Source organism: Rhipicephalus microplus, chromosome 9, assembly GCF_043290135.1.
Source record: "Rhipicephalus microplus isolate Deutch F79 chromosome 9, USDA_Rmic, whole genome shotgun sequence".
Lineage (NCBI taxonomy): Eukaryota > Metazoa > Arthropoda > Arachnida > Ixodida > Ixodidae > Rhipicephalus > Rhipicephalus microplus.
In genome coordinates, this window is record NC_134708.1 from 15,115,449 (window position 1) to 15,127,479 (window position 12,031).

The following is a 12,031-nucleotide window of genomic DNA, read 5'->3' on the forward strand; positions in this document are numbered from 1 at the left end:
GCCATACAGAAGGCCATAGGCATGCGCACAGCTTCCCTTCAGGGCATGGAGAGAGGTAAAAATTCATTGACTCCTCCCCCCTCTCTAAGGGGAACCCTGCACACGCCTATGACGACCGCTACAGAACAACCGTCCCATTTGACGAAAGAAGGACAAGCGAAAAAGCTACTTTGAAACTTGTCTACCTGTTCCGATGGAGTTCCACTCCTCCAAAGCACAAGTTATTCAAAGCCCAAGCCCAAGTTATTCAAAGCCCGGTGGCCGCTACTAGCTGCCACTAATCCAAGTTTACTAGTGTTGCTAAGTTATTGAGCACCGTTTAAAAGACTGGGACAAAACAGCACACAGTTCTGCTCTCGTCTCCTAAGCGGTGCACATAACGCATCAATACTTAAATAACAGCCAGCCCCAGCAATCACCCTCCTACGCTAGCGCATTACAGATTGTATCCCCAGATCTATAACGACGGCCCCTGCAAGATCTGCGGTATAGAACCTGCTACACAGAAAGCCACACGCTAGAAAAAAAGAAGCAAACAATTAAGACATCCGTGCCGATGTTCTTTCGGCGACGTGGATCGATGCCATGAGCAGCCAGAGCTCGCCAACTGGATCAGGGCCGTCCCGCAGGCTCTCAAAGTGGCGACTAGGTAAGACCTGGACTTTCCGACGTGAAAGACCTGAGGCCGGGTCATCAAATTGCAGGAAACTCATTAAAAGCTTTTGTACCAAAGATTTTTGTAACCAAGGTTCATATGATTTATCATGTTTTTTCCTCTTGTTACCCGCGAAATTGATTTGCCTTGCCACGTCTTTGACCACATCGTGCACAAGTTCTTCACAGGGTGGGATTAACTCTTTCTTGCGGCGTTCGGTTTGACCATGTCTCATTATTGAAATTTTATTAACGCTGCAAAGGTTCATATAAAGAAGACAAGCGTCGCGACTCCAAAGACGACCAAAAAGACGCGGTCCACAGCTTGCGCCAACATGAGCCACCGCCTTCTTCTCTCGTGTGAGGCGTTGAACGACGCGACTTCTCGGTGCTCGTGAGATCGGAGGGCTGAGGTAGGCTCGTTGAGACTTATACACAAAAGCGTCGCGATGAAGCCACTGAGGAAGTGGTGTAAGCTATCTGGCACCTGGGTTCTGGAACTGGAGCCTGACGCGCTGGTGACCAGTATACTTGTAGCCGCTGTGAATAACACCGCGAGAGTGCCAAGTCCGAGAAACAAAACTGAAAGAAAACAAAGAAAAAAAACTAAACTCAAGCACCAACTTCTTATTCATCGGTGCGCCAATTCATGCGGTACGTTATACCAGTAATTGAATTTGACACATTGCTTCGCAAAATGTTAATGGGTCTCTTATAAATTCGACGAAGACGACTCAAAGCCGAATGTCATCTTTTTCTTCTCGGCTGACGTGCTTATCCCCATCTCCCAGAAAGTTTCCTGCACCTAACGTAGTTCTCCACAGCCTTCAAGATTGCAGACATTGCATGCTTCCTGCATCTCGCCCGGTTTTGCATTGCTTTCAAGACTGACAAACCATTGTTCAAGTGGCAATATCACGTCACTCCACCGTCATGTTGCTTCACAATAAATTTTGGAAATATGTGACGTCATTATGACGTAACACGGGAGTCCTCATCACATGATGATGATTTTTACATCACTCCTGTTAACGCACCGCAAGCGCCGACATTTCTTTACCGCCTTCCATGAGATGTTTAAGGCTCTGGAATTATTAACAAAAAAGTCTAAGAAGCAACAGAAGTCATCATTCTACCACATCATGTAAACTATACGCATAAGACCATCTGCAGGAAAAACAATGCAATACTCATAGATGGCACGGTATAAATCGAATAGAAAGGCCAACAGGCGGAGTGGCGTACTCATTTTGGGAACTGTTACGGACGCCGCGATCAGTGTTGACACCCTGTTGAGGACGACGGCCAGGACGAAGACGTTAAGGCAGGCGAGCGTCAGCCTCCGCTCTGAGTCCGGAGGCATCCAGAAGCCGACCAGAACGGCAAGTGCCGATGAGATCCCGGGCACGGTGAATGTGTAACGATGACGACGGGCCGTTCTCCGTAGGTGGAAGACGACGTCTATAAAGGACCTTTCCCCACGTTTTAAAACTGTGTTAGACGCAAAGGTGCACCATATGCTAACAATTAGGGGCATGAGCCTCGAGTGACACTTGCATGGCCATTGGTAGAGAGGATCAAATCAAAAGAATCACTTGCCCCCCCTCTCCCCCCCGCCTACTTTACCAGCGCTCGCCCCATCCTCCACCACGAACAAACATGGGTTTGAACCCCTGAAACAAAAACCTACCAACGCAGGATTTCTAAAAAAATTCCGGTCAAGATTTCGGTTTTCTGAATATTCAGAAAAAGTCATAAAAATTGAAAATTTCATGAAGTTCGTGGTACTGGCCAAAGTTAAAAGTAAATTGGATACACAGGATGTAGGAGTCAGTTTACTTCAAAAAATGGCCAAATAACAGTTACACTAATTTATTTTATTTATTTATTTATTTGTTTCAAATACCCTCGATGTACATACAATACATTATAGAGGAAAGGGACAAATACAAAGAGGTTAAAAAATAAATAAAAAACGAAATAGATGCATGAACAAACAAATCAGTTGAGTACAGTAACATGTGTATTAACGACAAAAAGTAAAGAATAAGACCGATTTAAACACTGGTTATACAAAATGTACCACTCGATTGAGCAATTTAGATATGAATATAATAATGACAAATAGTTCAAAGGCAAAAGCGCCAAACACCAAACAAATGAAAAGAAAGGGAGAACAGATGGCAGAATTTTACAATTCTAGATGATGTTCCCAAGAGTATGTGTGAAAAGAATTGGATCACGTATTTTTACTACAGACGATCATTGACTATCAGCTGACTGAGTCCATTGAAAAAGCAGATGGTATTCTTTTGTGCAGCTAGGATTGTGGCGTCACCTGGTGAAGCAGATATCAACCACTCGTTTTTTCCTACATGGCCTCTGAGATCCATTTTGTCAGTGGAACGGAACAGAAAGAATACAGTAGGGTACACGAACGCCGACGTGCGTGTGCCGCTACCAAACTCCTAACTCGGGAAATACGTCTGCTTCCGAGTTTTACAGTACAACTAGAGGACGCTACAAATACAGCCTTTGATATGAGAGTTTAACGGAAAGAGACAGAATAGACGTTCTTGCTTGTCCCATTTCTCGGTATAATTAGTATACTCGAAATGGTTCACACACACCAAGCTACTGGTCAATACTGACACCGCTTCGTGCCACCACAATTACAGACACGTTTGTTGGTTTTCACAGTGTTTCTTGAGAGAGGGAATTTTAATAGGTGAATTCAGTTAATAGTAATCCACTGCCTCGAATAGGCAACGCCAAGGAAGTAGAATTACTAGGTTTCTGCCATAACAGTTCTATGCATGCCTGTTTCATCTCGGAACCCCCGGATGGCACCACCTATTCGGCCATGGTAAGTTGTATAACTCTAATGCAAAGAAGTTTGCATATAGACTAAAACTATATTGTGTCACTGAGAAGCAAAGTGTCAAGTTTTTTTCTTTATCGTAACACCAAGTTGCGGCAGCGCGATGGATCACCTGTTCGTTTCCGTGCGGCTGCTGAAGGACAGGTGCTCCAGGACCCACTCCGTGCTGGCGTTCACGTGGGGATCACCCCATGTGACGTAGCCGGCCATTTTGACTTCCCTGTCACTGTAGGCGCTCGCGCCAGCGCGGAGGCTGCATGTCTGCGCAATGAACGGGTGGATTGTGAGAGGCGTCAAATAATTCTTTTGATGGAATGCCATGATCAGTCACAGCCTCGGCGACCAACTCTGTGCCGTCCAGCAGGCCCGCGAGGTGGCGGTTGGGCAAGGTCCTGACGTCCTCACGCGGGAGACCTAAGACCCGGTCGGTGAAAGCGCTGCCGTACTACCAATAAAGGTGTTACCAACCAACCAATCAACGCAAACACCAAGGTCGAAGTTGTTTTTTTTTCTAGACATGGTCAAATCCCAACAAAAAGGACTGACCGAGCCGTTTTTGAAACGTACTTTGGAAAATTTTAGCACAACCGTAAAGCCTCTCGCTTTAATAGAACTGGTTCCTGAAGTTAACGTGCTGGAGCCCCTGAAAAAAACAACACAGCCTGATTTTATTACCAGCCAGACATACGTTTTATATGCCATCTACAGAGTGCCTTCTCACACCAGATGTACGGCTGCTCAGCCTGCGCAGACGATCCATTGCACGTACTCCATTTGTCGCGACATAAACAACATGGCGAAGTTAGACGGACGCACCGAGTGCTAGTTGCATTTAACTAACTTCGTCCTTGATGTTTCCGCGGTTTCAATCTAAAATCGAAATCGTACCAACCAGTCTAGTTGTCGACCTTGCGGCATCAATGTTGTGGAAACACGGACTGCAACAATGCCCTTTCGTTGCAGTGTTGGATTTTTGGCTGACGTAAAAAGTATGAAACTAAATTGCGGAGTTATTGCGTGTATACCAAAACCACGACATGCTTTTGAGGCAGGTCACAGTGAGAGGACTACGAATATATTTTGATCACTTCAGTTTCCTTAAAAGACCATGAAATGGTCACCCACCAAATCGGTGGGTGACTGAAGTAGAGGGTCTAGTGTACCTCTACATGTAGGAAAAATACTGTAAATTAATATTTTAGTGCAAAATAAGCCCTGGGCGTCACCGGCCACAAACTCCGCCCACAACCGGTGGTCACCATTTTGCCATGGCGTGTGTGACGTCATTTGCTCGATGGAGTTGAGCCGTCATTTTCTACGTAAGTTTCAGCCGCTCCCAATAGTTCCATCTTCGAAACCAAAGTGAAGAAAGCCGGAATAGCGCCATTGTACGCGCAGCTGACCACGACACAAAATCGTTGGCCAATACAGACGCTCGCACAGCAAGCAGCCTCTTACGTCACGGCTTGCGAGTGCGCTAGGGTTGCCAGACTCTCGAGCCACTTACGTGTTTGTAAAGAGATTCATTATGAATGAAGTGTTCGACCAATTCAACTGTAACTTCTCCAGCTTGTTTCTGAATATTCCAGGACTAACCCAGATAACACGGATTGTGATCGAAAATTGGGTGTCATGGCCCTTTCAGCATGACACTAAATCTAAATCCCGTGGGCGATCTTGCATTTAGACCCCTTTAGAATACGATGCCCAATGCGGAGAATTGTACCCGCGACATCGAGCTTGACAGCGTGACACACTAACTGCCAAGCTCCCACGGCGAGTATAGCTTAGCAAAAAGACATTTACATACAATAGAAAGTGAACAAACTGCCTATGTCAAAGTACTATTTTCACGAAGGTTTTTTTTTTCTTTTTTCATTCTTTGAAACAGTATTTGTGCTCTTTTGCCTCTGATCTTTCCATCGCAGAGGAGCTCATTCTATCAGCGTGCAAGACTGTTGAAAGTTTTCCTTCGAGACCAGTCGGCACAGTATCAATGCCTAAAGTTTCTAGGTGTACAGCTTAAACGTCTTGCACGCACAACGATGGGCCACAAAAGGTCACAGCACACTACCTAATCAGATTTCGTGTACCTGCCTTTAACTGAACACATTTTGGGCAGCAGGAGAAACAGAAACTGCTCTTCTACAAAAAAAAAAACATTTCAATTTCAGAGTGTTAACTTTCGAAGATGAATGCGTTGGTCAGATTTCTAGGTGCTGAGAAACCTAACACAATAACTATGTCGTTCCCCTACAACGTCCACTTTTTATATACTACTGCTGCACGCCTACAATCATACTATTGAAACGTGGGCAGATATCAAGTAGGTGCTTACCTGTTTGTCGTTCGGGAAATCACGGAGATCGACCTTACACGGTGTCTTCACCTTCAGAGCAGCACAGGACCACGCGCTGCTGTCGTTGTAAACGGTGATCCTCTGCTGGAGCAAGTCGACATCCTGTCTGTTGCTATAGACACAAACGAAACCATGCCCACTGTTTAGTTGGTTTATAGCATGACTGATTGATTTGTCTATGCATCAACTGACCGCTAGAACGCAAAATTTGTCAGCAAACGCATAGTCGGCTGCTCTACAACATGATAGTATATTAGTTAAAGAGAAAAAGAAGGTGTCTTACATCATTAGATCAAATACTTGCTGCGTAGTAATTTAGATTAAAAAAAGCTGGTCTCTGACAGGCTAACTAACATTGAAAGCATAGTGGGACAGCAAGAATGAATGGAACAGCATTTTACAACACACAGTGACGTACTTAAAGCAGTTATAAAGAAAAACTAAGGGGGAGGGGCCAACACTTCCGAATTATCGAGCCATGCCTCACACGCAAATAAAATATTTCACCAAATCCAGACAAGCAGGCTGACACAAAATATATTTCACAATCAATCAATCAATCGATCAATCAATCCATCAATCAATCAATCAATAAAAAATAAATCTCTCGTTTACTGTAAAAAATAACATCGTGAAGTACAGAAAAATTGAACAATGAAAAAGGTGGTGACGCAAACCGGAAAGTGAGTCAGTGTGTCTTACAACGTGACCATTTACATTTGTGTACAAAACCCACGAAATGTACGCGTTTACAAGGAGCCAATACATGTTCGCTGAAGTCGGGCTATATGCTATTTACTGCTGTAACAAACAAAGCCAAATGCGTTGCAAGATGTGCAAGACATGCGCACACTGTAGGAAATAAAGGTTATAAAGGAAGACGAAAAATGAATCTTTTACGCATTTATGACGTCGATTCGTGGCCACCATATCTGCTTCGTGGTTCCGTAAAAACGATGGACTCCGCCGTAATCATTCGGGTTCCAAGAGAAGCGAGGATCCTTCCAGAACTATAACAAAAATGAACTCTTATTAATATCCGCCGTTGTGAACAGGACATACTGATCTCCGCGCAGCGCTTTCAAGTTCATTCGCCGTCTACTACGCTGTTTTACTTCAATATGCATAGAACCTGTTAGCGTTATCTGCACGATCACGTGTTCAGAAAGCCGGTGTGAAGCTGACCGTCGTATTATTGATCTCGTTAGTCATCAATGATCCTTTTCACTACTGTATCATGGGGCTAACATTCGCGCGATATTGCCAAAAAGTTACGAGAGCCTATGGGCTCTCGTTCAGGTTGTCACGTGTGTGAGTGCATCTGATTGACACAATTTGCGATACAAACGCAACAATTACTCTGAAATTAAATTTACACTCTGGGTGACTTACGCCCCTTGGGGCAGTACAACTCCAGCGGTGCAACTGCACAATATCTGAATGTATCTGATAGTATGCTTACCTCGCAGAAGTATAGAGCGACGATGAACCAGTCTCCCACGAGTGTCTGTGAAACGAAAGAAAAGCAAATCAATGACTATCGGACCATTTATAACATAGAAGTGTTTTATGCCGAGTTACAACAAGACGGCGGTGACGTATTTCCGTCCAGGAAATGACGTCAAAAATGCACATGACGAGTGCACGAAGAACCAAGCGTTAACCAATTTCACGTTACCTATTATTTGTAACATTTGCCTTATGTCGCCTTCATTATGTTATTGCATTGTTCATATTACAGCAAAAGCTGTTATGAGATCACAACTCGGGTCACGTGCAGTTGTCCGCCGCCGCCGGTGTCCGTAACCACATTGCGCGAAATGGAAAAAAAAATTAGCACTTGATGCACAGTGATGCTCGAAACCCGAGTATGCCGGATGCCAGCCCAGTATTCTACCTTTGAACAATGCTGGTGCTTGCAATGTGGCTTGTTGGCAAACCTAGCACTAAAGCCACAGTGGGACTCGAACCAGAGTCCACTGGGTACCAGCCCAGTATTTTACCATTGAGGTACGCTGGTGCTTGGGACTTGTTGGCAAACTTACCTTAGGCAAGCTTTGATGTCGGGAAAGCAATCACGTTAATACGAATTATAAAGCGTTTTAAAACAGCGAAAGAACAACCAGTCGTCGCACAAGGCGATTAGCATAACGAGTGGGGCGTCCAATGCTCCAACCCATTACAAAAGCTTGTTCTTGTTTCCCTATTAACTGTGGCGCATACCCACTACAGCCATTGCTCCTCATCGTCGCCAGCCACTGCATGAGCAACTGACCCGAAATTCCTTGCAAGTGTTTAGCGGATACCACGCTTCTCAAAAGGATGACGAAAAATAGCATAGTGAATGCCAGCCTACTACCTAAACGTTTATTATTGATGACCTAGAGGGTATCAAGCAAGTGTGATTCCCTTAGTTGCCAAATGAGTGTTTTGAAAATGCTCTGAAAGGCCAATCTTCTAGCTTTCACTGGGACTGTGCTGCGCCTTCCGCGCAGGCCTGGCGTTTTTTTTTTAATGAGCCAAAGTTTTATTCTGTAATTGAGCTGTCATGATTCAACTTGTATTTTTTCCTTGCCTCTTTTTGTTGTATAGGACATAATGCATTACCGCTCGTGTTACATTAACATTTTTCATGTTGTCCTGATATCTTTTGATCTTTTTGTACAACATACACGCTTTAAAACTGTTGTTATTGCACCCTTACACAATGCCTCTAGAGGCCTGTAAGGTACTAGAATATATATATATATATATATATATATATATATATATATATATATATATATATATATATATATATATATATATATATATATATATATATATATATAGTGGGAGTAATAATTCAATGGGCCAGTTAGTCTTCGTGAAGGTATGGGATATGGCACAACGGAAGCGTTGTCAACAAGGATAAATATATTTATTTCCCAACAGTTTCGGGAGGGGACCTCCCTTCATAACTCATCCCCTGATGAAGGGAGGTCCCCTCCCGAAACTGTTGGGAAATAAATATATTTATCCTTGTTGACAACGCTCCCGTTGTGCCATATCCCATATATATATATATATATATATATATATATATATATATATATATATATATATATATATATATATATATATATATATATATATATATATATATATATATATATATATATATATATATATATATATATATATATATATATATATATATATATATATATATATATATATATATATATATATATATATATATAGGTAAATAAATAAATAAATAAAACTAATAAGGTGTGGACAGATAGATTAACAAATTGGTAGCGTCATTTTTCACTCATTTACATAAGAGAATGCTTCACATTGATGCTGTCGCCTTTGTTAAAATCGCACGCTTAGTTGAGCACGAAAGGCCCCGAAGTATACGGGCCGACAGACTCACGAAGTGGGTGACTTCCGACAGCGGGATGACCACGGTCACGCCTGTCGGCTCGGCGCTGCCGTTCGTGGGCCGCGACGCCGGGTCGTATCCACTTTCTTGCAAGAAACGCCTCCTGAGCTCCTCCACTCCCGACACGTATGCGCCGTCGCTCCGTGGCCCTGCACAACACCGAGGTCGGACTCTACGCGAACAAGCTGGGTTTGAATCGCAACATAATCGAAAGTAGGGCTAGTTGGATATGCACGGTATAACTGTCAGTTTAAGCGCGCCAATAAACAGAAAGAAAGAGAGGACCAGCGCTTTCCCGCAACTAAACGATTTATTAGAAAGGGAAGAATGTATAGACAGGCAATAAAATATTGTTCCCTTTCTAATAAATCGTTTACTCGCGAGAAAGCGCTTGTCCTCTCTTCCTTTCTGTTGATTCGTGCGCTTGAACTGACAGTTATACCAGGATTCGAATGACTATAGTTGGGTATGCACAGTAGACCAGGCTGTTGTATAAACAGGGCGTCAGAGAAGCAAAGAGCCAGAAGCCAGTACCGGCAAAGTGAGGCCTAAAGGCAAAGCAAGCATCACTTTTATTTATTTATTTTTATTTATTTAGTAAATACCGCGAACCATAAATGTTCCAAGCAGGAAGGGCACATCAGATGAAAAAAAAACAGGAATAACATGCACCACACATAATGCAATTCACCCTACTTGATTCACAATAAATGGGGATCACATAATTTGTTCCAATCAGACACTGTCCGCGGAAAGAAAGAATACATAACGACACCAGTTCTCGCGAAATATGGGGTAACCAAATCGGGATGGGGATGTCGGGTCTGCCTAGTCGATAGGAAAGATAGATACGGTAATGGATCAATGGCGAGTTTATTGTTGAGTAGCAAGAAAACGAAATCAAGCCGTTGTTTGAGTCTGCGCGAAGCGAGTGGCTGAATGACATTTGCAGTCATTAGTGCAGAGGGTGAATCAGGAATATCAAGGAATATTCTGTGTGAATGAAGCACAAGCTACTTTTTATAGGAAAACCAGAAGTAGGTACAGAACTAACACACTATATACAAAGCAGCAGATACTAATATCTGTGGTTTGACGTCCCGAAACAAAGGTTTATTGAGGGACGCTGTAGGCCGGGACATCGGGAATTTCGACCATGTGGTGTGATTTAACTTGCACTGACATCGCAGAGCACAGGGGCTTTTAGCATTTTGCCTCCAATATATTTCAACCACCACGGGCGGAATCGAACCCGTGACCTTCTTGTCAACTGCCGGAAAACCGTAACCAGTGTCCAACCGAGGTGGACAAAACTGGATACAAGACTACCCTTGTATTAGCAAAACGTACACACCACAACTGACAACATGAACTAACTACAAGCAAACGACAGGAACAACAACAAAATGAAAACTAATGTAACAGTGCAAAAAGAAACATATATCAAAAATGTGAATACAATCTAGATACCACGAATTATTCTTTTTTCCTTCGATAATTGAAACCTGAGGCTGTTTAGACTAAACTGTCCGTCACAGGTTAAATATCTTCTCAAACAACATCGCAACTGATAATAAATAAGAAAAAAGCTTACAAATGAACAATTTTCTGAGTTAAGTCTTTCCACTAGGGTGACTTACCACTTCTGGCTACTGCAATGCACGCTGCCAGGCAGCACATAATGAGTGGTTGCAGTTCACCTCTCATCGTAGATTTAGGAGTTGAGGTTTTCACGATGAAAGCAAAGGCGTTCGACGATGAAAGCGAAGGCGTTCTAGTGAGCGCGACAGGAACACAGCAAGGGGCGTCGTTGATGCCACGCTACGTACAAATTACCCTCGCCCCTTTAGTTTCTGGTGCAGTGCGCAGCCTATTTTAGGAGACTAGAGAGAGTGAGAGAAATAAAGGGAAAAAAAGAACTAAAGGTAACGGGACAGACGAGGATGTTATCTGGAAGGAATTTAATACCCTAAAAGGGGGAAAGAAAAATGCGCGAAGTGTAGCTTACAAGCTGAGTTTATATGGTGCTTATCGCTGTTGAATAAAAAAGGACATCAGGTTTGATGAAACAACGTTTACGACCCTAAAGGCTAGACAAAAAGCCGTACAGCTTGATTTGTCTTCTATAATACATAAGCCTTTTGAAAAGTGGAGTTTATGATTCCTTTGCACTATGCTGATTTGAGTAAAGTAAGATGTTGATATTTGTAGTGGCCTATATTGCACGCTTAATAAAATAAAGCCTCGATAGAAGTATGCAACTGAAAAATTTCATGCTTTTGTAGGGTGAATTCATTCTGCAAACGTTAAAGTAATTTCGTTTATATGATGTTTTTTTTCCGTGTGCTCCTAATGCTTGGGCAAAAGGATTCCCACTGAACTCTCATAAAGATGGGGGTCTTCGTAATTCGGATTAAAACCCACCACCTTTTCGTTTCATTCATTTCATTTATGTATACTGTTGGCCCTTTTCGAAGGGCTATTACAGGAGCGGAAAAAAAACACATATAAACAGAAATGTGCACCTTTTTGCGTTTTGCTGGGTCGAATGTACAATCAATAAATTAATTAATCATCCTATTTATTTAAACATTAAGAATAAACACATAAGTACGTGTGCGCGCAGGGAGACAGCAAGCAGTCTGCTTGAGAAATGCATTGACTCCTCCCAAAGCAGCATTATCCCATTAATTACACAGAATGGGAA

At 42.8% G+C, this 12,031-nt stretch overlaps 1 protein-coding gene across 1 annotated transcript; it reads right to left on the reverse strand.

Annotated features, from left to right (window-relative positions):
* Positions 1-886: 886 nt before the first annotated feature.
* On the reverse strand, positions 887-9,468 carry LOC119182771 (uncharacterized). Its single transcript, XM_075872741.1, has 7 exons — positions 9,316-9,468; positions 7,357-7,401; positions 6,795-6,904; positions 5,874-6,006; positions 3,648-3,796; positions 1,900-2,126; positions 887-1,236 (listed from the first exon to the last, which is right to left on the reverse strand). The coding sequence occupies exons 5-7, from the start codon at positions 3,743-3,745 to the stop codon at positions 920-922; spliced, it is 642 nt and encodes a 213-aa protein (XP_075728856.1). The 5' UTR covers positions 3,746-3,796; positions 5,874-6,006; positions 6,795-6,904; positions 7,357-7,401; positions 9,316-9,468; the 3' UTR covers positions 887-919.
* Positions 9,469-12,031: the final 2,563 nt, after the last annotated feature.

What these genes read in the sequence shown, in the direction of transcription:
- LOC119182771 (XM_075872741.1), bottom strand. Translation starts at nt 3,745, where the DNA reads ATGGCCGGCTACGTCACATGGGGTGATCCCCACGTGAACGCCAGCACG. An exon ending in AGCCGCACGGAAACGAACAG is followed by an intron (nt 2,127 to 3,647) that starts GTGATCCATCGC and finishes ACGTGGGGAAAG; the next exon opens with GTCCTTTATAGACGTCGTCT. An exon ending in CGTAACAGTTCCCAAAATGA is followed by an intron (nt 1,237 to 1,899) that starts GTACGCCACTCC and finishes GTTTTCTTTCAG; the next exon opens with TTTTGTTTCTCGGACTTGGC.